General features: G+C 41.8%; 1 protein-coding gene across 10 annotated transcripts in view; it reads right to left on the reverse strand.

Annotated features, from left to right (window-relative positions):
* Window positions 1-23,477, reverse strand: part of RBM39 (RNA binding motif protein 39) — a 41,142-nt gene that overhangs the window by 16,918 nt on the left and 747 nt on the right. For 2 of the 10 annotated variants that reach the window (XM_033186262.1, XM_033186263.1), the window contains exons 2-9: window positions 22,830-22,893; window positions 21,018-21,067; window positions 12,092-12,286; window positions 9,623-9,688; window positions 9,473-9,526; window positions 5,230-5,347; window positions 4,748-4,900; window positions 2,103-2,240 (exon numbers count right to left, since the gene is read on the reverse strand). In XM_033186262.1, the coding sequence (XP_033042153.1) occupies window positions 2,103-2,240; window positions 4,748-4,900; window positions 5,230-5,347; window positions 9,473-9,526; window positions 9,623-9,688; window positions 12,092-12,286; window positions 21,018-21,067; window positions 22,830-22,880 (825 nt within the window). In that variant the 5' untranslated portion in view covers window positions 22,881-22,893. Of the gene's footprint in view, window positions 1-2,102; window positions 2,241-4,747; window positions 4,901-5,229; window positions 5,348-9,472; window positions 9,527-9,622; window positions 9,689-12,091; window positions 12,287-14,656; window positions 14,729-21,017; window positions 22,605-22,829; window positions 22,894-23,477 lie in introns of all 10 variants that reach the window. The other 8 variants (XM_033186265.1, XM_033186264.1, XM_033186270.1 and 5 more) reach the window with 7 other exon arrangements.

Consider the following 23,477-nt stretch of genomic DNA (forward strand, 5'->3'; position numbering starts at 1 on the left):
TTCAGCCGGGCGTGGTGGCTCAAGCCTGTAATCCCAGCACTTTGAGAGGCTGAGACGGGCGGATCACAAGGTCAGGAGATCGAGACCATCCTGGCTAACACGGTGAAACCCCGCCTCTACTAAAAAATACAAAAATCTAGCCGGGCGAGGTGGCGGGCGCCTGTAGTCCCAGCTACTTGGGAGGCTGAGGCAGGAGAATGGCGGGAACCCGGGAGGCGGAGCTTGCAGTGAGCTGAGATCCAGCCACTGCACTCCAGCCCCAGCAATAGAGTAAGACTCCGTCTTAAAAAAATAAATAAATAAATAAAAATAAAAATAAATAAAAAGGGCTTCTTATTAAAGCTGCTACATAATGTTTAACGTTTAATGGAGTTGGGCACTTAATACAGACTAATTGTTCTAAGGCAAAGGTAAGCAAACTACATATACCCTATGGACCAACTCCAGCTTGACTTGTTTTATAAATGTTTCTCCTGTATGAGCCTCCAGAGTAGTAAGCTGGAACTACAGGCATATGCCACCAAGTCCGGCTAATTTTTGCATTTTAGCAGAGACGAGGTTTCACCATGTTGGCCAGGCTGGTCTCGAATTCCTGACCTCAAGTGATCCACCCAACTCAGCCCCCCAAAGTGCTGGGATCACAAAGTGCTGAGGTCAGGAGTTTGGGACCAGGTGAAACAGGTATCCAACAACATGGCGAAATCAGGTCTCCACCAAAAATACAAAAATTGGGCTTAGTGGCGCATGCCTGTACGCCCAGCTACTCAGAATGCTGAAGCAGGAGAATCGCTTGAACCGGGAGGCAGAGGTTGAGTCACTGTGCCCTGCCCATACTCATTTTCTTAACAGCTTACAGCTGTTTGGAGGAGAGTTGCGTACTTGCAACAAGTCCATATGGCACTGACAACCTAAAATGGGTCTGGGCACAGGGGCTCATGCCTGTAATCACAACACTTCAGGAGACCGAGGCGGGTAGATCACCTGAGGTCAGGAGTTTGAGACCAACCTGACCAACATGGAGAAACCCAGTCTCTACTAAAAATACAAAAAATTAGGTGGGTGTGGTGGTCGGAGTCTGTAATCCCAGCTATTCAGGAGACTAAGGCAGGAGAATCAATTGAACCTGGGGGGCAGAGGTTGCAGTGAACCGAGATTGTGCCATTGCACTCCAGCCTAGGGGAAAAGAGTGAAACTCTCATCTCAAAATTTAAGCAACAGTTTGACAAACCATACTCTAAAGTAACTAATTTAAGTATCAACTGTTCTCTGATGTTATTATTATTTTTTTTTTTTTGATGGAGTCTCGCTCTGTCGCCCAGGCTGGAGTGCAGTGGCACGATCTCGGCTCACTGCAACCTCTGCCACCCAGGCTCACACCATTCTCCTGCCTCAGCCTCCCGAGCAGCTGGTACTACAGGTGCCCACCACCACACCCGGCTAATTTTTTTGTATTTTTTTTAGTAGAGATGGGGTTTTACCGTGTTCGCCAGGATGGTCTCGATCTCCTGACCTCTTGATCCACCCGCCTCGGCCTCCCAAAGTGCTGGGATTACAGACGTGAGCCACCACGCCAGTCCCTGATGTTCATTTTTATATGGTAAGTAGATTTCTCAAATATCTATGATTATTCTTTTTCTTTTCTTTCTTCTTGTATTTTTAGTACAGACAAGGTTTCACCACACTGGCCAAGCTGGTCTCAAACTCCTGACCTCAAGCAATCCACCTGCCTCGGCCTCCCAAATAGATGGGATTACAGGTGTAAGCCACTGCACCTGGCCGGTGAATCCATTTTTAAAAGTTAAATTTTATTTGTTCTATCTAGCTCCTTTTAAATTTATGCCTTTTGCTAAAATTACTGAGTGGAAAAGGTTCATTGCTCACAGTGACAGAACAGTCTTGGAAACTGTATCTCCTTAACACAAAACTAGTTAGACACCTTTGGTTTAAGTATATAGCACAGAGAAGTCCTCCAGAACAAAATCCAAGCTGTTCTGAACTGAGCTCAAGACCACAATGCCAGACACAAGGAGGACACACAGAAATTATGTAGTCATACTCAGATCAACAACCTACTGAAGATTCACTGAAGACTGTGGACTTACCCTTCCAAAAGGCTCAAAGATCCCACGAAGCATATCTTCAGTTATGTTGAAGTGTAATGAGCCCACATAAAGCCTCATAGGTCCAGCACTTCCCTTTTGTAAATTGTTTGCCATTGCTGCAGCTCTGTTTTTCTCTGCCTATAAGACAAAATGCATGTCACAGAGTTAATACACAGCAGTTTAAAGACACACGCCTTCCATTTGCATAACTAATGTCAAAGTTTAGAGTGATAAAAATACTACCCTACATAAGGATCAACTTAATAGGAGGCATCTAGGATACACAAAATTCATAGAGAGGAAGTAGATTACATTTTACCAAGGGCCTGCAGGAAATTAGGGGGTTACACCTTCAAGAGTACAGTTTCTGGCTGGGCGCAGTGGCTCATGTCTGTAATCCCAGCACTTTGGGAGGCCGAGGCAGGCAGATCACAAAGTCAGGAGATTGAGACCATCCTGGCTAACATAGTGAAACCCCACCTCTACTAAACATACAAAAAATGAGCCAGGCACGGTAGTGGGCGCCTACAGTCCCAGCTACTTGGAAGGCTGAGGCAGGAGAATGGCATGAACCCAGGAGGCAGAGCTTGCAGTGAGCTGAGACTGCGCCACTGCACTCCAGCCTGGGCAACAGAGCGAGAGTCCATCTCAGAGTACAGTTTCTATATGAGACAATGAATACTTCTTGAAATGATTAGTGGGGATGATTATTCCATCATTATAAATGTAATTAATAGCACTGAACTGTACACTTTCAAAATGGTTAAAAAAATGGTTGAAACGCCAAATGTGTGTGTATAAAACCACAATGAAAATAATTTTACTTAGAGTTTTTTTTTTTTTTTTGAGACAGAGTCTCACACTATGTTTCCAGACTGGTCTTGAACTCCTCAAGTTAAGTGATCATCCTTCCTTCTCAGCCACTAGAGACTGCCAAGGACTACAGCACACCCCATCACACCCTGCTTATTTTAGAACGTTTTCAGAGCATATGCCAGCCACATATAAAGTAAGCAGGCTACATTTAACACCTAAAATGAATCATGAACCTACATTCTGACAACAATCTTAAGATGCATTCTGATATCACATACACTAAATACAGAGAAGAATGCTTCCTGGAATTGTTAGACACAACCAATATTCGTTAAAATACTCCTGAGATTGGTATAACCAAGCATGCAGTTGTTTGTGATAAAATAAGGGGCATATGCCATAACATAAACTGTATCACCAAGCCAACATTTTGAGTCAGCTGTCATCCCTCCATAACCAAGATCTCCTCAAAAAAAAAAAAAAAAAAATTGTCCATTTGCATTCTAACACAGGCTTCTCTTGTAACAAACTAGAGTACACTGGGTAGTACTGCTCTACAACAGGTAACAACCTGTTATACAGCATATTAAAAACTTTATTTAATATGCTACTTCTTAGCCCTGGGTCCAGCCAATCCATACCCAGCTACTAAGTTTGTCTTCCAACATAGGAAATAATTTGAGTAATTTTTTTTCTTTTTTCTTCTTCTTTTTTTTTTTTTGGAGACAGAGTCTGGTTCTTGTCGCCCAGGCTGCAATGCAACAGCATGATCTCGGCTCGCTGCAACCTCTGCCTCCTAGGTTCAAGCAATTCCCCTGCCTCAGCCTTCCAAGTAGCTGGGATTACAGGCGCCTGCCACCATGACCAGCTAATTTTTTTATTTTAGTAGAGACAAGGTTTCACCATGTTAGCCAGGCTGGTCTCGAACTCCTGACCTCAGGAGATCCGCTGACCTCAACCTCCCAAAGTGCTGGGATTATAGGCGTGAGCCATCGTGCCCGGCCAAAAAACTAAAATATGAAATGCTGTCAAAGTGCAGTGTGGTTCAAGTGATCCAAACACTTCAGGAGGCCCAGGCCAGAGAATCACTTGAGCCCAAAAGTTTGAAACCAGCCTGAACAACATGGCAAGACCCTGTTTCTTCAAAAAATTTAAAAATTAGCTGGGAGTGATGGCACGTACCTGTAGTCTTAGCTACTCAGGAAACTGGGGAGAAAAGACAGCTTGAGTACAGCAGGTCAAAGCTATAGTGAGCTGTGATTATCTCACTGCACTCCAGCCCTGGCAACAGAGACCTTATCTCAAAAACAAGGCCGGGTGTGGTGGCTCATGACTGTAATCTCAGCACTTTGGAAGGCTGAGGTAGGAGGATCACCTGAGGTCAGGAGTTCAAGACTAGCCTGGCCAACATGATGAAACCCCATCTCTAGCAAAAATACAAAAAGTAGCCGAGTATGGTCGCAGGCTCCTGTAATCCCAGCTACTCAGGAGGCTGAGGCAGGAGAATCACTTGAACCCGGGAGGTGGAGGTTGCAGTGAGCCGAGATCATGCCATTGCACTCCAGCCTGGTGACAGAGATTCCATCTCAAAAACAAAACAAAACAAAACAAAAGGCAAAATCATTACATTTCAAACACAAGGAGAAAAGATAGGATGACAGTCTTGAGAAAACTATCAATGTTAATGAAGGCAAAGTTAAAAAAAAGGTCCTGAGAACATCCGACTCAACGTAATGAGTAGCAGTCACAGAACACAACAGCAGTATGCCATGCAACAAGAGGCTTTAAACAACATCAATAATCAAACTCTTAACCAGGAAAAAAATTACCTGTGATGCCTGTACTATGATTGGCACTCCTAAAACTCGTTGGCCAGTTAATCCTATTGCTAGAGGCACTGAGCTAACATCAACGAACTCCACATAAGCAATTCCTTTGGAACGTCTTGAATTTCTGTCAGAAATCATTCTCACATCTCGAACCTATGAAGAAAACACAGTTCTGTTTGTGCAACCATCCACTGTAAGCCATGCAGATATATTTCAAGGAGACATTAATGTTGAAGGATGAAGGCATTTTTAAAAATTTAATTGAAAAAGTAAATCTGTGGGACAATTCCTATATCCTATCTATATCTTTGAACCAATTGGTAGTAACATTTATCAACTCCAATACTATAAGATGCAAAATTTGTTTGTGGAAACATTACCACAAACAAATACTGGTACTAAATCATATGAAATATTTGATGTTTAGATGTTTTCTCTTGCAATTTCTACCTACTTGACCTCCCTAAACAGGTTAAGATTACCTTTCCTACTGTAGAGAAAAACTCTTCCAAATCCCTTGGTCGAATTCTCGCCGCCAGCTGCATACAGAAGACTGTCCTTGCATCTCTTTCCTCAGGAGTTAAATTATCAATAGGTTCCCTAATAGAAGTAAAAAATATAAAATTAACTTCGTAATAGATTTTAAAATAATTTTTATCTATTTCTTCATATAGTTCAACAGTTTTTCAGGTGGTTTTTGGTTACATAGATGAGTTCTTTAGTGGTAAATTCTGAGTGTACCTGTCACCTGAGCAGTATACACTGTACCCTCACACTCCTTTCCCAACTCCACACCAATATTTTCATCTTTAGAAATCAGGTCTTGCTGGGCGGATCACGAGGTCAGGAGATCGAGACCATCCTGGCGAACACGGTGAAACCCCATCTCTACTAAAAAATACAAAAAACTAGCCAGGCGAGGTGGCGGGCGCCTGTAGTCCCAGCTACTCTGGAGGCTGAGGCAGGAGAATGGCGTAAACCCGAGAGGGGGAACTTGCAGTGAGCTGAGATCCGGCCACTGCACTCCAGCCTGGGTGACAGAGCCAGACTCCGTCTCAAAAAAAAAAAAAAAAGAAATCAGGTCTTGCTATGTTGCACAGGTTGGTCTTGAACTACTGAGCTCAAGCAATCCTTTTGTCCTAAACATCTCCATAGAGACGGGGTTTCACCATGTTAGCTAGGCTGGTCTCGAACTCCTGACCTCAGATTATCCACCTGCCTCGGCCTCCCAAAGTGGTGGGATAACAGGTGTGAGCCACCACACCTGGCCTAAAATAATTCTCAAACATGTTCAGCAAACAGAATAAGCTGGCCAGGCGCAGTGGCTCAAGCCTGTAATCCCAGCACTTTGGGAGGCCGAGACGGGCGGATCATGAGGTCAGGAGATCGAGACCATCCTGGCTAACACGGTGAAACCCCGTCTCTACTAAAAAAAATACAAAAAACTAGCCGGGCGAGGTGGCGGGCGCCTGTAGTCCCAGCTACTTGGGAGGCTGAGGCAGGCGAATGGTGCAAACCCGGGAGGCGGAGCTTGCAGTGAGCTGAGATCCAACCACTGCACCCCAGCCTGGGTGACAGAGCGAGACTCCGTCTCAAAAAACAAACAAACAAACAAAAAACCAGAATAAGCTATGAAACTAGTTTGTCATATACCCAATAACATTTTCCTTTTTCTTTTCTTTTTTCCAGATGAAGACACCATGTTGGCCAGGCTGGTTTCAAACCTCTGACCTCAGGTGATCTGCCCGCCTCAGCCTCTCAAAGTACTGGGATTACAGGCGTGAGGCACCACACCCAGTCAGCCCAAGCCCATTTGCAGTAAGATCTATTGACCAAAAATGTCCATAAAGCTACTCAATGTAACTCAAATCCTTCTAAAGAATAAGGTTCACTGTTTCTTATAATCACATCTTACATGGAATGGAATTAGTACAGAAGTCTACTGGCCTCACAATCTCACAAAGGGTAAAATTTTTCTTTTCCTTTTTTTTTCTTTTTGAAATGGAGTCTCACTGTCGCCCAGGCTGGAGTGCAGTGGCGCAATCTCGGCTAACTGCAACCTCCACCTCCAGGGTTCGAGCAATTCTCCTGCCTCAGACTCCTGAGTAGCTGGCACTACAGGCATGTGCCACCAAGCCTGGCTAATCTTCTGTATTTTTAGTAGAGATGGGATTTCAATGTGTTAGCTAGGATGGTCTCGATCTCCTGACCTTGATGATCGGCCTGCCTCAGCCTCCCAAAGTACTGGGATTGCAGGCTTCAGCCACCACACCTGCCCCAAAAAGGGTAATTTTTCTAAAGCAAGGGTCAAGCCTGACAGTTTAACCACAGTCATAAAACATATCACCAGACCAATCACAAATGCCAGACTTGAAGTGAAACCCTGAATGATTCTAAGAATTCTACTTTACAAATTCAGATAGTGTCTATTAACATCATCTCTGTTGCAAAATATCAATTAATATTTTAAGTCAATCCTTTAAGATGTAAGCCTAAACATGCTCTTTTCCATTTTTTGGACACTCTCAGGATGTATGGAGGATGAGGGGTGGTCACTTCACCTGTAAGATTTGTCACAAAAGCTTTTTGAGATGCAGTCTCGCTCTGTCACCCAGGCTGGAGTGCAGTGGTGTGTTCTTGGCTCATAGCAACCTCCACCTCCTGGATTCAAGCAATTCTCCTGCCTCTCCTCCCAAGTAACTGGGATTACAGGCATGCACCACCACATCTGGCTAATTTTTGTACTTTTAGTAGAGATGGGGTTTCACCATGTTGGTCAGGCTGGTCTCGATATCCTGACCTTATTGCTACAGGTGTGAGCCACCACGCCAGGCACCAAGCTTTTAAGGCCGGGAGTAGTGTGCAGATTGCTTGGCCCTGGATTTCAGACCAAACTGAGCAACATGGCAAAACCTTGTCTCTTCAAAAAAAAAAAAAGAAAGAAAAATTAGCAGGGCATGGTGGCTGCACCTGTATAGTCCCAGCTACTCGGGAGGCTAAGTTGGGTGGGATAGCTTATGACCAGCCGTTAGAAACTGCAGTGAGCCATGATTTCGTCACTGCACTCTAGCCTGGGTGACAAAGTAAAACCCCGCCTCAAAAAAAAAAAAAAAAGCAAAAGCTTTTTGGACGGGCGTCTCAAAAAAGAACAAACAACCACAACGCTACCACCTGATAAAATATTCCTTTAACCAAAATGGTAGACTGAACAAATACAAGTCTCACTCTGTCACCAGGCTGGAGTGCAGTGGTGCGATCTCAGCTCACTGCACCTTCGCCTCCCAGGTTCAAGTGATTCTCTCACTTCAGCATCCCAAGCAGCTGGGACTACAGGTGTGCACCACCATGCCTAGCCAAATTTTGTATTTTTAGTAGAGACAGGATTTCACCATGTTGGCCAGACTGGTCTCGATCTCCTCACACCGTGTGATCCACCCACCTCAGCCTCCCAAAGGGCTGGGATTACAGGCGTGAGCCACCATGCTCAGCCTACAATTCTTATTTTTAAAGAGTAAAATAGCCGGGCGCGGTGGCTCAAGCCTGTAATCCCAGCACTTTGGGAGGCCGAGACGGGCGGATCACAAGGTCAGGAGATCGAGACCATCCTGGCTAACACGGTGAAACCTCGTCTCTACTAAAAAATACAAAAAAACTAGCCGGGCGAGGTGGCAGGCGCCTGTAGTCCCAGCTACTCGGGAGGCTGAGCCAGGAGAATGGCGTAAACCAGGGAGGCGGAGCTTGCAGTGAACTGAGATCTGGCCACTGCACTCCAGCCTGGGCGGAGGAAGACTCCGTCTCAAAAAAACAAAAAGAGTAAAATAATCTATGTAAACATTCAAGAACCTAGGAGTAACAATTCAAATCACTAAGACTTTTGAGATGAAACAGTTTTCCTCAGGACAGCCAAACAGTAAAACTTACTGTTACAACTACTTCTCCACATGAGGTATTTCAAATAACTCATTATTTATTAATTCCAAAGATAAATAACTGTAATGTTTTCTATAATTGCTACGTTGCCAACACAATGTCTGACACGAATATGCTAATTACCCAGATTTGATCATTACACTGCACACATGTATCAAAACATAACTGTATCCCATAAATATACACAATCATACGTCCATTAAAAATAGGAAATGCAAAAAAAGCTTATTTTAATTAAAATAGGAAAATAAGATCATATTAAAATAAGTTTAGGTTGGACGTGGTGGCTCCTGCCTGTAATCCCAGCACTTTGGGAGGCTGAGGCTGGCAGATCATGAGGTCAGGTGTTCGACACCAGCCTGACCAACATGGTGAAACCCTGTCTCTACTAAAAAGACAAAAATTTGCCGGGCATGGTGGCGCATGCCTGTAATCCCAGGTACTTGGTAGGCTGAGGCAGGAGTATCACTTGAACCCAGGAGGCGGAGGTTGCAGTAAGCCAAGATTGCACTACTGCGCTCCAGTCTGGGTGCCTGAGTGAGACTCTGTCTCAAAATAAATAAATACATAAATAAATGAATAAGTAAATAACTTTTCCTTCTTTTTAATTATATGAAATTAAAGTGAAAACTACTGAAAACAGTATAAATTCACTTGACTTTAAAGTACTAGAACTGTAAAAGGAAGCAAAAGCAAGATTTAATATGGTCCAAATTACTAAATATCATCAAAGTTAACAGTACCATAAGCTGCAAAAGCTTTTTAAGAGCTAAAGGCTTTAAAGAAGAAAACTACCTCACAGGGCTCTTGTCTTTTCTGAATGGACTTTTGCTTCGGGAACGTCGTCTGCTGCAAAGTTAAAAAGTTTCAGAAGTTATCCAAACAAGTACAGCATGTTAGTTCCTTAAAAAACAATTTAAACAATTCAGAAGTATGTTTAAAAACCTTAATTTGATGCTATGAGGCAACCCAATCTTTCCTCGGATGGCACTGTTAAATTTTGGTCCGGAGCTAAAAAGGAAACACAAAATTACACTAGTTACAGGTTTAGGGTCTTGCTAAGATCGCATTCATGCGCTCTCCAGCAAGACTAACATTGTTCAGGCTGCTGCTTTTCCACCTCAGTTATGAAGAGGAAACAAAAATACTTAGATGTCTCTTAACTTTATCCCAGGCAAGCTGCCCTTGTATTTATCCATCCTGGACCACTGAGAGGTGCCAAGACCAAAGGTTACAGCCTCAAAATTTTTAGATTCTGAAAATGAACACACCCATTTTCAGACTATAGATATCTTTATAAGCTATATATATATATATATATATATACAGTCTTGAGAATTTAAAAAAAAACAAAAAACAAAAACAAAAACACACACATATAAAAAATAAATCCCTCTGAATTTCCCTCACACCAGCAGTAACTATGGTTAACAATTTGGTGTGTATCCTTCTCCTGGGAATGTATGTGTGTACATGTATATACACAATTTTCATATAAGTCTTCTTTTTGAAAGGCTTTTTTTAAAAACTAAAGTGAATTCTTTAGTCATGCAACTTAGGTATTTTCCCATTCACCAGTAACTCTTAGACAGCGTGACACCACTTAACACACTATACTTCAGTTGTTTGTTGCAAAATATTCCATCTTGAAGATCTGAAGGTAATTTACGAATTCTATTGAAAAATTTTGAGGACTTGTCATGACTAACAGAGTGTTTTCAAAAAGATCACAAAGGTAATTATTCTGTAATAACAGTTTTTGTGACTCTTTAAAGACCAGGCTAACTTAAAGGGACTAGCCAGTTGTCCCTTAGTGCTCATCCTGCTATCTTATTTCAGAAGAACAGCGAAATAAATAAATATGTAGTGGCCTGTGATCCACACATTTGAATTAGTTTTCATGAACACTATGCCTACCTACAACATGCAAGTATTACCAAATAAAACACTTTATATTAAATTGGTCCTTTGCAATTCAGACTAATGGTGATGACTGAGAATCATTTACTGGCTGTATTAAAGTTCTCAAGTAATTAATTATAAGCTATTTTCTTTCCCCTTTAATTATAAAATACTCTCAGTTACAGCCTCAAACCCAACATAAGAACTAAGTAATTTTCTATTAAAGGCCAGGATCCCAGCAAACAGAAAGTATTCATCACTCAAAAAGAATTAAGCTAATTCCTTTCCCCTCATTTAGTTCATCCAGGTAAAAAGATTTAACATAATCCCATTTTAAGAATGCTCAGAATCTTGATAAATGGGACAAAAGCAGAGAATTTCCTAATGCTGCACAGCATTCAGAATTAAAATAGCATTGTGGTCCCATTTTCGGCTATTAAAAAGTTAATGAAATAAGCAGCTTGGAGGAATCCAGCATCATGCAGTTTAATTCTTTTTATTTTAAAGATAAAAGAGCCAGAATCAGAATTCATGTAATGCCAAAACATTTCATGAATCCATTAAGTCCTCTGAGCACCTTCCATTTTCTACTCATTCATTACTCATTAATAGCTTATCTGAAACTTGTTATCTCCTTAAAATGTTAGAAAACAAATGCTTAGCTTAGGGGGTTAAGTACCTTGCCCAAGTGATTCAGGTCTGTTTGTCTTTGAATTCCATCCTTAACCATTCAAATCTTAAAGTTAGAAGGGTTTTTTTTAATATATCCCAGAGTTTACAGCAGTGTGTTTATTAAGATGAATTAACCTCATAAAGCATTAAAGATTGCTATTCAATCCTTAGAATTGTAGGTGACTAATATATTTAATAACCGTAATAAATTTGTTTCCAACTTTAGATATCCACATCCAAATTTCTAGTGATCTAATCTTCAGAACACTTTTAATTTAGAATACCTTTTACTATTAACAAACCTTAAATACAGATAAGCCCAAAAAAGAATCTTTATCAAGGAGCATACACAACAAATTCACAAATGGTCTGACATTTCAGCTGAAAACAGCCACAGTGACAAGAGTTTTTACTTACTGTTAACTAAATATACATGTGTAACTTTGTATTCATCAGAATTTTACAATTTTAAGTAAATATGTATTTAGCAAATACTGTAACAGCCCAGACGCTGTTAGGCTTTCTCAGGTATTTGGGCACTACAATGTCATCTTTTTCAAGCACTCTAGTGCTTTCATCCAGTGCGCTGATTGGCATACAATTTAGAAACTTTTATAGTTTAACAGAAAATAATCCGTATGACTAGTAAAAGCAAATTTTTACTTGTCTATGCACTGTATTTTTCACTTTACTAGCACTCAATGCCAATATCCTTAATTCAGTACTTTTTAACCAATCATTAAAAAAATAAAATTTCACAATTCAAATCACTGAAGTTAATTGCTATCTGAATACCCAGAGAATAACCCTCAAACCAAAATCGTAACTATAGTTACATACTAAGGACTTCTGTAGCGGCCTCTAAATCTTCGATCTCGACTTCTTGAGCGGCTCCGTCGCCTCTCTTTGCTTCTACTTCGCTTTCTTTCACGGCTTTTACTCTTTTTCCTTTCTCTATCTCTACTTCGCTTGCGTTCCTTACTTTTGCTTCTCTTTCGTTCATGACTACGACTTCTGCTCTTGCTTTTTTTCCTCCTGAGAAGTAACAAATTCGCCATTATCATGCTTGCTTAGGAACCCACCATAATATACTACCTTTCATGGTCAGAATCATATTTTTATCCTTTCATAAATTTCTTTGGCTAGTTTTACTATGATACAATGCTACATAATCATACTAAAAAAAAAAAAATCTGTAATCCCAGCACCCTGGTAGGCCAAGGTAGGTGGATCACAAGGTCAGGAGCTGAAGACCAGCCTGGCCAATGTGGTGAAACTCTGTCCCTAACAAAAATATAAAAATTAGCCAGGCATGGTACCGTGTGCCTGAGTCCCAGCTACTAGGGAGGCTAAGGCAGGAGAATTGGGAGGCTAAGGCAGGAGAATTGCTCGAACCCGGGAGGCAGAGGTTGCAATGAGCCAAGATCCTGCCACTGCACTCCAGCCTGGGCGACAGAGTAAGACTCTGTCAAAAAAAAAATTGCTACATATGGTAAACAATATCCCTCTTGCCTTATATTAACACTACTGAAAATCAGCAGACAAGACATTACTTGCAGGACACCATTCTCTACGAGTAGGAACTGCAATAATATCCTGAGTTAGCTACAGCTTTAACAAGGAAAAGGGCTTGTTGGCAATACAAATCAAAATGTGAACCTTTAAATATAGTTTGTCATATAAAAGGCCAACAAAAGCATTACTGTAATCCGCAAGATACATTAATAAAACAAACTTACAATAGAATATGTTCACATTTAAGTACTACTACTGGTTCATTTATTAAAATTTTCTTTTTTTTTTTTTTTTGAGACGGAGTCTCGCTCTGTCACCCAGGCTGGAGTGCTGTGGCCGGATCTCAGCTCACTGCAAGCTCCGCCTCCCGGGTTTACGCCATTCTCCTGCCTCAGCCTCCCGAGTAGCTGGGACTACAGGCACCGCCACCTCGCCCGGCTAGTTTTTTGTAGTTTTTTTTAGTAGAGACGGGGTTTCACCGTGTTAGCCAGGATGGTCTCGATCTCCTGACCTCGTGATCCGCCCGTCTCGGCCTCCCAAAGTGCTGGGATTACAGGCTTGAGCCACCGCGCCCGGCCGAAAATTTTCATCAAATATAGTAATTTACCATTAAGTCCATTTTGCCCTCATTTACATATGGAAATATTTAATACGTTCAAAGGGTCACATAGACAGTAACATTTTGGTTTTCATAGGCAAAACCGTAATGACAAAGGACAATAAGAATTAATGCAGGCTGGTGCAGTGGCTCACGCCTGTAATCCCAACCCTTTGGGAGGCCAAGGCGGACAGATCACTTGAGGTCAGGAGTTTGTGACCAGCCCGGCCAACATGGTGAAATCCCCTCTCAACCAAAATATAAATTAGCCGGGCCTGGTGGTACATGCCGGTAATCGCAGCTACTTGGGAGGCTGAGGCAGGAGAATCGCTTGAACCCAGGAGGTGGAGGTTGCAGTGAGCTGTGACCATGCTATTGCACTCCAGCCTGGGCAAAAAAGAGCAAAACTCCATTTGAAAAAACAAAAAAACAAAAAAACCCAAGTGCAGTGGCTCACAGCTGTAATCTCAGCACTTTGGGAGGCTGAGGCAGGGATCACCTGAGGTCAGGAGTTCAAGACCAGCCTGGTCAACATGGTGAAACCCCATCTCTACTAAAAAAATGCAAAAAGTAGCAGGTCTTGGTGGCACAGGCCTGTAGTCCCAGCTACTGCATAGGCTGAGGCAGGAGAATTGCTTGAACCTGGGAGGCAGAGGTTGGAGCGAACCGAGATCACACCACTGTACTCCAGCCTGGGCAACAGAGCAAAACTGTCTCCAAAAAAAAAGAAAGAAAAGAAAAAGAACTAACGCATTAAAATACATTTTGACATTCCTAGACTTGAATATGACCATTTCAATACTTCCTGAAGTTACAATGAATATACCAGAAAATGGAGTATGCCATTTTTAAGCCAGTTTATAGAAGCCTGTGGGATGCAATCAAAAACAATGATCAACTTGACCTTCACAGATCTTTTTAAAATCTCAAACTAAAAACCAAAAAAGCCAGTCATATCTTTCTGTTCACTTCTATAGTCTTCACAGTATACCACCTATTCATAATTAAATCTTTTAATCTATACCTCTGTGTCATCACCCAAATTTTAGAGGTGCCTTCAGATATTTCAATACAAACTGAAAAACATTTCAAAATCAATTTATTCCACTAAAATGTCAATTTGTAGTGGCTTAATGATTAAACATTTTGACAATTCTGTATTTGGATATGTAATTGTTCATTCCTTTTCAAAGCAAAGTTACATATCACAAGAGCAACTGAGGTCTGCCTCAGAGAACCTGTAAGCAGGTCATCTTTAGAGTGCATTGAAAATAGAAAATGAAGACACCCACCTTCTGGAATCTTGAAACCCACACTCCAATCACAAGGAGATGTAGAGCTTTCCAAGGAGGCAGAAAGTTTGTCTAAAATTTCAAGATAATCCACCTGACTGTCAGAAATGTATATGCTAGGTAGCACATGACAGAAAATTAGGCTACACTCATTATTTATATAGAACTCATCAAAGCCACGCCCAGATGGGCAACAGGTAACACTCCAATTTTGTTGCCTGAAAAACCTAACACTATCTCTGTGGCACTATTCTAACTATAGAATTCTGTGAGATTTCTAAAACCTAAAGTCCTAAATATAATCCATTAGGGAACAAGGTAAAAAGTAACTCCATCCCCCTCAAAAACAAAGTTTTTGTTCTGCTCATAGATGGGCTATAGCAAGAGAGGCAACCAACCTATTTACCTCTCATAGGACCCAAAACTTATTCTGCCAAAAGAAAACACTTGAAAATTGGAGAGCTAATTTTAACTTAAGGTCTTCTAGGACTTTTTGTATAAACAAGTCCCCAACCACATCTGAAGGCAACCCCAGGCAGGTAAAAAGACAGCAACATATTAAGACATTCAGAAAATACAATCTTTTGCATAAAAGCCCAGAGAAAGCTATATGGGTGCAAGAAACCAGTATACTTCCAGTTTCAAAGGGCATTTATTCCACGACCTAAAGAAGGGTTATCAAAATCCACACTAATAGTCAAATCCTGTTACAACTTAAAAGGGACTTTCCAAAGTCTTTAATGGCAGTGAAATTTTGTACTGAACATCATTGAAGTAAATGGTCCACTGGGCTGGGCCTTCGGACTTTTTGGTTATATGGCCTCTGCAGTAAAGGTGTTTTGCTATAACTGGATTTGACCTCTTCCATGTAAGAAGATCTAAATTTTAAATGCAAAGTATTCTGGGGAAAAAAAAAAAATAGAAGTCATTTATTCCAAAATTTATAGATAATCCACACCACAGCAGCCAATATATTTCAACTGTGTCACTTCAATGTTAAATTTTATTGAGTAATTCTCTAAAGAGCTTAACGGAATGGACACTGATTTAGAGTTTGCAAAACTGGTTACTTTAACAAATAATATTCCCATGAGAGCAAGCTCAAGCACTTAAGATGCATACCTTGACGTATGCAAAAACTCAGGTTTATAGCTCTTCAAAAAATAGGTTGACACCCAGTTTGTGTCACAATAAACTTTGTTCCTATTCTAGGATACAATGAAGCGGTATGTTGAGAATCAAAATTACACAATTAAAAAAAAATTTATACTCAGTCAACTGTTTCTCAGTACATGCCATTTTTCTACTACCTAACAAACTATACCTCAATGTGGCTTTTAACACAATGAAGTTTTAGAATGAAAAATGCAACATGGCACTTTCCTTTGGTAAAGAAATTTAATTTAGTTAAAGGTTAAAGCAAAGACAGAATGTTTTGCAGCTATATCTAAATACAAAAATTTTCTTCCAGGTAACTTTAAAATTAATTTGAAACAAAGTTCCTTCAGAAAATAAGAGTCCTGATTGAACAAAGGAGTCATTTACTTATCATCTATAACTGAAGAGAAGTCTGACTGGAAAGTATTTTAACATTACCAAAGTGTTTTGAAAGGATCTTCCCTTAGACAATCTCATGGTTAAAGAAATTGTCCATTCTTTTTTTTTTTTTTTTTGAGACGGAGTCTTGCTCTGTCGCCCGGGCTGGAGTGCAGTGGCCGGATCTCAGCTCACTGCAAGCTCCGCCTCCCGGGTTTAGGCCATTCTCCTGCCTCAGCCTCCTGAGTAGCTGGGACTACAGGCGCCCGCCACCTCGCCCGGCTATTTTTTTTTTTTTTGTATTTTTAGTAGAGACAGGGTTTCACCGTGTTAGCCAGCATGGTCTCGATCTCCTGACCTCGTGATCCACGCGTCTCAGCCTCCCAAAGTGCTGGGATTACAGGCTTGAGCCACCGCGCCTGGCCAGAAATTGTCCATTCTTCTATTTAGTCCTGTGGGACTCCACATTAGATAAAGGCCACCGAATACCACACATGGAGAACCTGACGCTCAGCTTCCTTATAAAAGCTTGTAGCCTTAATCAGCTTATATACAGAATAAAAACAAGTAGAAACCAGAGTTGACCTTAGTGGCAAAGAGTGACACGAGAAAATGGTACAATAACGAAGGTCTGTACCCAAAAGTCTATGTTTTTATCCTTCTGGCATTTGAAGTGAAATCTTCAGCCACTAGGCCTGACACCTAGATTGGATAATTTATGTCAATTTATATGGATATACCTTCCTGGGTTTTCTTTTGATTAGAGAATTGCAAAATAGAAACATTAGGAAACCATTACTGTGGCAGAAGGTCTAAAACCAGATGACATAAACCACGCCTCTGGTTGGTTGCCTCAGACCACATCGAGACTAAACCCAATCTGATCCCCACAATTTCTTGTGTTTGGTGAAGAACTATAAATGACTCCCATCCAAGCTTACACCAAAAAAGAGGAGGACGTTTTCTACAAATTACATCATTTTTAACCCATTACCACGTTATTTTAGGGGAACTACAAAAAAATATATTGGCTTAGCAAGCACTGAATAATGTTATATAAAATTTTTCATCTATTTTATGAAATTTTATCAACCTACCTAACACAATGTAGTGAGAATGACTGAGGCATTTACTATGAAGCATTTAGGGATCTTAGGAGGAAAAAAGCCAAAAAGAAATCAAGTGGCTATTTTTCTCTCATTTTTCATTAATATAAGGTCATAAATATGACAGATTTTTATGTTTGAGACGGAGTCTCACTCTGTCTCCAGGCTGGAGTGCAATGGCACGATCTCGGCTCACTGTAACCTCCGCCTCCCAGGTTCAAGTGACTCTCCTGCCTCAGCCTCCCAAGTAGCTGGGACTACAGGTGTGCACCACGATGCTCAGCTAATTTTTGTATTTTTAGTAAGAGACAGGGTTTCACCATTTTGGTCAAGCTGGTCTCAAATTTCTGACCTCAGGTGATCGCCTTGCCTCAGCATTCCAAAGTGCTGGGTCTAGCTTCTTCTATGTGGAGGACAGCCAAGTACGATCCCACAGGCAGTCTCTTTTATCTTTTAGTAAAGATGGGGTTTCGCCATGTTGGCCAGGATGGTCTCGATCTCTTGACCTCATGATCTGCCCGCCTCAGCATCCCAAAGTGCTGGGATTACATGTGTAAGCCATCGCGCCCAGCCCAGATCTTTTTTTAAGACAGAGTCTCAGCTGGATTCATGGCTCACACGTGTAATTCCAACACTTTGGGAGGCCAAGGCGGGTAGATGAACTGAGGTCAGGAGTTCAAGACCAGCCTAGCCAACATGGTGAAATCCTGTCTCTACTAAAAATACAAAACTTGGCTGGGCATGGTGGCTCATGCCTGTGATCCCAGCACTTTGGCAGGCCGAGGAGGGTGGATCACGAGGTCAGGAGTTGAAGACCAGCCTGGCCAGGATGGTGAAACCCCATCTCTACTAAAACTACAAAAATTAGCCAGGTACGGTGGCAGGCACCTGTAATCCCAGAGGCTCGGGAGGCTGAGGTGGGCGAATCACGAGGTCAGGAGATCAAGACCATTCTGGCTAACAAGGTGAAATCCCGTCTCTACTAAAAAAATACAAAAAAAAATTAGCCAGGCATGGTAGCAGGCCCCTGTAGTCCCAATTACTGGGGAGGCTGAGGCAGGAGAACCTGGGAGGCGGAGCTTGCAGTGAGCTGACACTGCGCCACTGCACTCCAGCCTGGGAGAGAGAGCAGTACTCCGTCTCAAAAAAAAAAAACAGAGTCTCACTCTGTGGCCTAGGCTGGAGTGTAGTGGTGCAACCTTGGCTCACTGCAACCTCTGCCTCTCAGGTTCAAGCAATTCTCCTACCATAGCCTCCTGGGGAGACAGGACTACAGGCAGGAGCCTCCACAATTTAGCTACTTTTTGTATTTTCAGTAGAGACAGGGTCTCACCACATTGGCCAACCTGGTCTCAAACTCCTGGCCTCAAGTGATCTGCTTGCCTCGGCATCCCAACATGCTGGGATTACAGCCATGAGCCACCACAGCTTGGCAGATAAAATATTTTAAAATGGCACTATAGACTAATGAAACAATTTAATGTTTGCAACATGACCACATATTTAGAACCACTAACCTCAGAGCTAAAAGGAAACTTCAAAAACTGATAAAACCCAACCTTATAAAGTGCATCTCTTGGCCGGACACGGGTGGCTCACACCTGTAACCCCAGCATGCTGGGAGGCAGAGGCAGGCAGGTAACCAAGTCAGGAGTTCAAGACCAGCCTGGGCAATATGGTGAAACCCTGTTCTTACTGAAAATACAAAAACTAGCCAGGCGTGGTGTCGCGTGCCTGTATTCCCAGCTACTTGGGAGGCTGAGGCAAAAGAATCCCTTGGGCCAGGCGCGGTGGCTCACCCCGGTAATCCCAGCACTTTGGGAGGTCGAGACAGGCAGATCATGAGTTCAAGAGTTCGAGACCAGCCTGGCCAACAGAGTGAAACCCCGTCTTTACTAAAAATACAAAACTCAGCCAGGCGGCCGGGCGCGGTGGCTCAAGCCTGTAATCCCAGCACTTTGGGAGGCCGAGGCGGGCGGATCACGAGGTCAGGAGATCGAGACCATCCTGGCGAACACTGTGAAACCCCATCTCTACTAAAAAATACAAAAAACTAGCCGGGCAAGGTGGCGGGCGTCTGTAGTCCCAGCTACTCGGGAGGCTGAGGCAGGAGAATGGCGTGAACCCGGGAGGCGGAGCTTGCAGTGAGCTGAGATCCGGCCACTGCACTCCAGCCCCGGCGACAGAGCAAGACTCCGTCTCAAAAAAAAAACTCAGCCAGGCATGGTGGCGCACGCCTATCGTCCCAGCTACTTGGGAAGCTGAGGCAGAAGAATCTTTTAAACCCAGGTGGGAGCGGAGATTGTGATGAGTCGAGATTGCCCCACTGCACTCCAGCCCGGGCAACAGAGTGAGATTATGTCTTTTTTTTTTAAAAAAAAAAAAAAAAAAGGCTCACGACTGTAATTCCAACACTTTGGGAGGCCGAAGTGGGCGGATCAAGAGATCAGGAGATCGAGACCATCCTGGCTAACACAGTGAAACTCGGTCTCTACTAAAAATACAAAAACATTAGCCAGGCGTGGTGGTGAGCGCCTGTAGTCCCAGCTACTCGGGAAGCTGAGGTAGGAGAATGGCATGAACCCGGGAGGCAGAGCTTGCAGTGAGCTGAGATTGCGGGGACAAAAAAAAAAAAAAAGGCCAAGCGCAGTGGCTCACGCTCGTGTAATCGCAACACTTTGGGAGGCTACAGAGGGAGGATCATGAGGTCAGGAGATCGAGACCACCCTGGCTAACATGGTGAAACCCCATCTCTACTAAAAATACAAAAAAAATTAGCCGGGCATGATGGCATGCACCTGTAGTCCCAGCTAATGAGAGGCTGAGGCAGGGGAATCGCTTGAATCCGGGGGGCAGTGGTTGCAGTAAGCAGAGATCACACCACTGCACTCCAGCCTGGGTGACACAGCAAAACTCCATCTCAAAAGAAAAAAAAAAAAAAATTCAAAGAATCACTTGAACCCAGGAGGCGGATGTTGCAGTGAGCCCAAACTGTTCCACTGTACTCCAGCCTGGGCTACAGAGCAAGAATCCATCTCAAAAGAAAAAAAAAGAAAAGCGGATCTCATCATATCTGTTACTTAAAACTTTTCGTACACTGTTTTCTGTACTATAGTAGAGTTCTACAGTCACTCATTTTATCCAAATAAAGTATATAGATATATTCATAATTTCCAAAAACCCTACCCTGTTAAGTCTGGAGTTTGAAAGGCCTAAGATAATGAAAGCCACTTTAAGAAGTACTTAAGTATTCTGTTGCATCACTTCCAAAAGGGCCTCTGAGCAGCAAGGTGCAGAAATAATTCACAGCTTTGACTCCTTTGGCAATTTAGGGCAAACAATACTTTCCATGGCCTAGTTATCACCTAATTTAACTCTCCCTTGTAAGATCAATAGATATAATAGTTTTATCAGTAAGATAACCAAATATTAAACCAAAGTTAACAAATTTAAAACAAGACAACCTCTACTACAGAACTTGTCACGATTGTCATGATGGACTTGGAGGGGAAGGTATCTGAAACTACATTCTGAAATCTAAGCAAAAATCCACAGTTCCTCCAAGAGTTTATCCCAAAAGACAAAGAACCAATTCTCTAAAAGCAGCAAAAAAAAGTTTCAGAAGAGAACTCTGTATACTTCAGCCACAGGAACACAACTTAAGGTCTAAAACCACAAAAAAGTTCACCACCCTCCCCAGGCCCCTTCTTAAAACTTACTTTTTGCTACGTTCTTCATGGCCGTTGGCACTGCTCAACTTGTTCTCATCCTAAGCAGGGTTGATAGAAGAACATCATGAGGACGAAGTGGTAACATTTCAAGTTGTCAAAGGGTAAAGGGAACAGGAATAAGAAAATACAAAACAATTTTAAAACTAATTATTTATTTAAAGTTTAACATGGAAGGCTATAAAAAAATTTAGATGGGTATGTGTTTAACCACTTTGTTGCTTACATTTAAGTCATCAAGATACAAAAATAAAAAAATCTTTCCATATTAACATGTTAAATTTTACTTTCTTATATAGTTTAGATATTAAGTTATCCAGATTTACAATGTTGAAGTGGTTAAATATAATTTCCATAAAACATGAAGTCCTGTTTTGAGTTTTATTCCATGTGCTATGGTCCCTTTGGTCAGTACCATGGCTCTATTTCTGCCTAAGCCCCAAGTGGCCATGCTAGCAGCCAGCCACTATCGATTTCCTGTGACCGATGCCATTCCTGAGATCTTCGCCCATTTCCGTTGGAGGGTTGGGACTGTAAGAGCTTGATGCCACCTCTGTCACACATCTCGCCCTGAAGCAAACAGGGATTCACACTGCTTTAGTAATGTTGACTCCCAAGAACCCAAGAAAGTCAATTAATAATCCACCAAGTCCAGCCTAAACATTTCCTACTTCCATACCTGTTTACATGGAATTACATCCATGTTAAAAAACTAAGACACAAGAATCTTAACATTAAAACAGAAAGTAGCTCTTCAAGAGTCTAAGCATTACAAAATTACATACACTATTTAAATCTATCAAGAATTCATCCAAATTGGTACCACATGGTCGTGCTATACAATCCAAAACAAATGTATTATTTTTAAAAGGTTTAGCAAAATGTTTAAAGTTTGATTACATCAGCTATAGGAGTAAAGTGCTAACTTACAAAGCTTACAGTTTGTGACACCAGTGATAATGCATGCATACTGCTATTTTCACCACCAACTGGTGAAACAATGAAAACACAGTTTACTTTTACTGCGATACCGAAATGAGTCAAAGACTATATTAGCCAAAATAATTCCTTTGTTTTTAGTGTGAAATACTATATGGCAGGGCCTAGTTAAAAATAAAACAATATGGAGAACAGTAAAACAGTTATCAAGTGACTCTAAGCTGTGATACTGCCTCTTGTATTTTTTTTTTTTAATTTCTATTCAGGGATCCAAGAATTTTAGTAATTATTAACTGAGTAGCAGATTGCCACTGGACTGTTTAAGATTTACTATCACCAGTCTTACATAGATACATAAATTTTAAAATCTCACCCATTTCTTCTTATAAGACTATTAGAAGATTTAACTTGCCACAGACTGGTTATGCTTTTTTATTCTTGGACCCCTGCTTTTTCCCAAACCACTACATTCACCTTTTTGCTATACCAAACTGGAGCTGGTAATTCTTAGTTGAGTCATTTTACCTAGGGGACCACGGTACAGCGATAAGTCACTCAATTACTACCTTATGATTGACAGTTCACACTGGAATCAAAGGTGAATTCATGGGAGTAGAGGTGAGATATCGTTAGGCAAGTCTACAAAGAGAGATAGATGGGCATTTATTCATCACACTGAAGTGAAACTACTGCACAATATTATTACATCAATAGCATATATTTACTTTTGTAAGTTACACGTAATGCATCTCTGATAAGATAAATCAAGAGGGCTCCGGGGAGGTTAGTTTACATTTCAGCAGTAGTTTCGTGAATAATGCTAAATTAAGAAATTATAAACCTCACCGACATGTTTTTTCTCACCTTCTTGTAAGGAGCCTCAAGCATTGCTTCAATATCAATATCGTCTGCCATTTTCTCTAAACGCCTAGGAAAAGAACAAGACGATTCGGTGAGTAAACATTTTTATTTGTCTTTTTTTTTTTTTGATAGGAGTTTCGCTCTAGTTGCCCAGGCTGAAGTGCAGTGGCGCGATCTCGGCTCACTGCAAGCTCCGCCTCCCGGGTTCAAACGATCCTACCTCACCTCCCGAATAGCTGGGATTACAGGCGCCTGCCACCACATCTGGCTAATTTTTGTATTTTTAACAGAGACGGGGTTTCACCATGTTGATGAGGTTGGTCTCGAACTCCTGACCTCAAGTGATCCGCCTGCCTCTACCTCCCAAAGTGCTGGGATTACAGGCGTGAGCCACCGCGGCCGGCCTGGTAAACGGTTTTCAAGTCGACTGAATCTTCTCAGCCGACACACTGGAAAACTTAAGAAAAACCTCCAAAAGCCCTACAATGAATGACTAAAGTGACACGCACTTTAACCAGGTTTGGCTTATGTAAGTAAATCCAAAACGCCTCTTACACCAAAGACACGAAAATTAAGACTTCAATGTCCCATATTTAAAACCCTGCTATCAACTCCAAAAACAGAAACTGGGAGACCCGAACGAGAGCGCCT

Source organism: Trachypithecus francoisi, unplaced genomic scaffold (assembly GCF_009764315.1).
Source record: "Trachypithecus francoisi isolate TF-2019V2 unplaced genomic scaffold, Tfra_2.0 Lachesis_group21, whole genome shotgun sequence".
Classification (NCBI taxonomy): domain Eukaryota; kingdom Metazoa; phylum Chordata; class Mammalia; order Primates; family Cercopithecidae; genus Trachypithecus; species Trachypithecus francoisi.